The sequence below is a fragment of the Procambarus clarkii genome, chromosome 19 (genome assembly GCF_040958095.1).
Source record: "Procambarus clarkii isolate CNS0578487 chromosome 19, FALCON_Pclarkii_2.0, whole genome shotgun sequence".
NCBI lineage: Eukaryota > Metazoa > Arthropoda > Malacostraca > Decapoda > Cambaridae > Procambarus > Procambarus clarkii.
In genome coordinates this window covers 18,393,317-18,396,755 of record NC_091168.1, presented here as the reverse complement: position 1 = coordinate 18,396,755, position 3,439 = coordinate 18,393,317, and the positions used below count along the sequence as shown (strand labels likewise).

The 3,439-nt window shown below is 50.1% G+C and overlaps 1 protein-coding gene across 1 annotated transcript; it reads right to left on the bottom strand.

Moving 5' to 3' along the window:
* Positions 1-1,447: 1,447 nt before the first annotated feature.
* On the bottom strand, positions 1,448-2,350 carry LOC123757393 (uncharacterized). Its single transcript, XM_045740943.1, has one exon. The coding sequence runs from the start codon at positions 2,348-2,350 to the stop codon at positions 1,448-1,450; it is 903 nt and encodes a 300-aa protein (XP_045596899.1).
* Between the last annotated feature and the right edge of the window lie 1,089 nt (positions 2,351-3,439).

Below are 3,439 nucleotides of genomic sequence, written 5' to 3'. Positions count from 1 at the left end.
TGGGTTAGGGGGGGGGGGCATGGGGGGGCATGGGGGGGTGAGGGGGGGGTAGGGGAGAGGAAGGGTTTGTAGGACCGAGGATGGTGCGATTGAGGATAGAGGGATGGGGGGGGGGGGATTAGAGTTGGTGGGTGGAGGAGGGAGCATCATGGGATGGAACGCGGGAAAATAAGGAAAGAGTTAGAAAACTGGCTCTTTTGAAAGACATTCATGCAGTGTGCACACACGCTCACACACACACACACAGTGTGGGGCGCTGGTGGCTGAGTGGACAGCGCGTTGGATTCGTAGTCCTATGGCCCAGGGATCGATCCTCGGCAATGGCGGAAACAAATGAGCGGAGTTTCTTTCAGCCTGATGCCAATGTACCTTGGAGTTAGACAGCTGTTACGGGCTGCTTCCTGGTAATTACCTAAGTGTAGTTACAGGACGCTCGTGGTGTCCCGTCTGGTGTGTCTGTATGTGTGTGTGTATGGGTTTGTGTACAAAAAATATATTTACTGACAGTTGAGAGACGGGCCGAAAGAGCCAGAACTCAACCCCCGCAAGCACAACTAGGTGAATACACACACACAAAAAAGAAGAAGAATAGGAAAAATGTTCAGTATAAATAGAAAAAAATACAAAAATAGGAAGGTAAAAATAAAGAAAGAAAAACAGTTAGAGGCCAAAATGGCAAAGAGAAACAATCTAGTACCGTAAGAGAGAAGGGAAAGAGAGCCTAGAGGGGGCAGAGCTAAGTCAGATCACGTTTGTTAAGAAGGCTGGAGCCTTTAAGTATGTACTGTGAAAGGGAAGAGTCAACAGCAACACAGCCAGGACTCAGGTCCATGTTGGGAAGGTTGTGTGACACAGCCGCGTCGACCAGACGGCGTCTGTCAAGAGCAGAGGCAAGGAAGATTATTTTACAAGACCAATCAATAGCATGATAAAGAGTCCGTAACATGACATGTCTTCTCACCATTCATATTTACTCTCTTGGGTTATACTGTCTGTCTATACCACACTCTCTCTTACACCCGTCGGCCGAGCGGACAGCACGCTGGACTTGTCATCCTGTGGCCCTGGGTTCGATCCCATGCGCCGGCGAGAAACAATGGGCAGAGTTTCTTTCACCCTATGCCCCTGTTACCTAGCAGTAAAATAGGTACCTGGGTGTTAGTCAGCTGTCACGGGCTGCTTCCTGGGGGTGGAGGCCTGGTCGAAGACCGGGCCGCGGGGACACTAAAAAGCCCCGAAATCATCTCAAGATAACCCCATAATGGTCCTCGACGAACCTGAACGTCTTCGTCGCCTCCTTCCCAGCTATGTGGCTTGGGTGCCAGCTCTTGGGCCGCGACATTTTGACTCGTCGTCTGCCAAATTTACCCTAACCTAACCACAACAAAATAAGGGATAAAATGCTGTGTTTTAAATATATATGTTGCGCAAAACGTATGTGACGTCACTATGACGTCACATTGGTACAAGTTTTGGATCGTATAGGCACGCTGAGGTGAGGTACTGGCACGCTGAGGCCAGGTACTGACCTGCTGAGGTCAGGTACTGACACGCTGAGGTCAGGTACAGGCACGCTGAGGTCAGGTACTGACCTGCTGAGGTCAGGTACTGCCACGCTGAGGACAGGTACTGACCCGCTGAGGTGAGGTACTGGCACGCTGATGTCAGGTACTGGCACGCTGAGGACAGGTACTGGCGCGCTGAGGACAGGTACTGGCACGCTGAGGTCAGGTACTGGCACGCTGAGGTCAGGTACTGGCACGCTGAGGTCAGGTACTGGCACGCTGAGGTCAGGTACTGGCACGCTGAGGTCAGGTACTGGCACGCTGAGGTCAGGTACTGGCACGCTGAGGTCAGGTACTGGCACGCTGAGGTCAGGTACTGGCACGCTGAGGTCAGGTACTGGCACACTGAGGTCAGGTACTGGCACGCTGAGGTCAGGTACTGGCACGCTGAGGTCAGGTACTGGCACGCTGAGGTCAGGTACTGGCACGCTGAGGTCAGGTACTGGCACGCTGAGGTCAGGTACTGGCACGCTGAGGTCAGGTACTGGCACGCTGAGGTCAGGTACTGGCACGCTGAGGTCAGGTACTGGCATGCTGAGGTGAGGTACTGGCATGCTGAGGTGAGGTACTGGCACGCTGAGGTGAGATACTGGCACGCTGAGGTGAGGTACTGGCACGCTAAGGTGAGGTACTGGCACGCTGAGGTGAGGTACTGCCACGCTGAGGACAGGTACTGGAACGCTGAGGTCAGGTACTGGCACGCTGAGGACAGGTACTGGCACGGTGAGGTGAGGTACTGGCACGGTGAGGTGAGGTACTGGCACGCTGAGGACAGGTACTGGCATGCTGAGGTCAGCTACTGGCACGCTGAGGCGAGGAAGGCAGTGCCAGGCTCCAGGGTGCCAGGGAGCCCCACATACTCCCTAATAGGTAATCACGGCGCCATACGCTTGACTGCTCCCCCCCCCCCCCCGGGGGCCAGAACACCGCCGGCTGTCATAAACACACACGCCCCCCCCCCCCACCCCTCACCCCGGAGGGATATATTATATGCCAATAAACACAACAGCATTGTGACTATTGTTAATTTTCTTTTGGATATTTTCCATTCTACGCAAACATCCTGTGGTTGTGACATCTCCCGGAGCTCACACTGTTGAACTGACACAAGTATGTTAAGCTTACAAGGAGAGGTAATATATATATATATATATATATATATATATATATATATATATATATATATATATACATATATATATATATATATATATATATATATATATATATATATATATATATATATATATATATATATATATATATATATATATATATATACAAGTTCATGTCGACATGCACTTGAAACCGGCCATATACTGCAGGTATGTTGTCGACATTTTTACACTGGTACCTGATGTCTGACATCTGCAGGAGCTGAAAGAGGCATTTGAGCGGAATTCTCTGTTGCGTTTCACTTACGAGATGGAGAAGGATGGGAAGCTGCCCTTTCTAGATGTAACAGTTATGGAAAGGAGCGGAGGTTTCCTCACTGCAGCCTACACTAAGGAAACAAACATAGGAATGTGCCTCAATGCCAACAGTGACTGCCCAGACAGGTACAAGAGGTACCTGACAGGTATGTCGACCGTGCCCTCAGCCACAGCTCAGGATGGAAGCAAGTCGATGAAGAACTCTGTAGGGTAAGGCAGGTCCTAGTCAACAACGGATTCTCTAATGGTTTCGTTGAAGACATCATAAGAAGGAAGGTGAAACGCCATGCATCCTCTGAAGAGACAACTAACACAACACCTATACCCCCTATTAGACTATTTTACAGGAACTTCTTTTCCACAGCTCATAAAACGGAGGAAAGGGTCCTGAAAGATATTGTTAATAGGCACGTTATCCCTACAGACAAAAATCAGAAGATA

Excerpts from the sequence above, each read along its gene's own strand:
- LOC123757393 (XM_045740943.1), bottom strand. The coding sequence starts at position 2,350 with ATGCCAGTACCTGTCCTCAGCGTGCCAGTACCTCACCTCACCGTGCCA.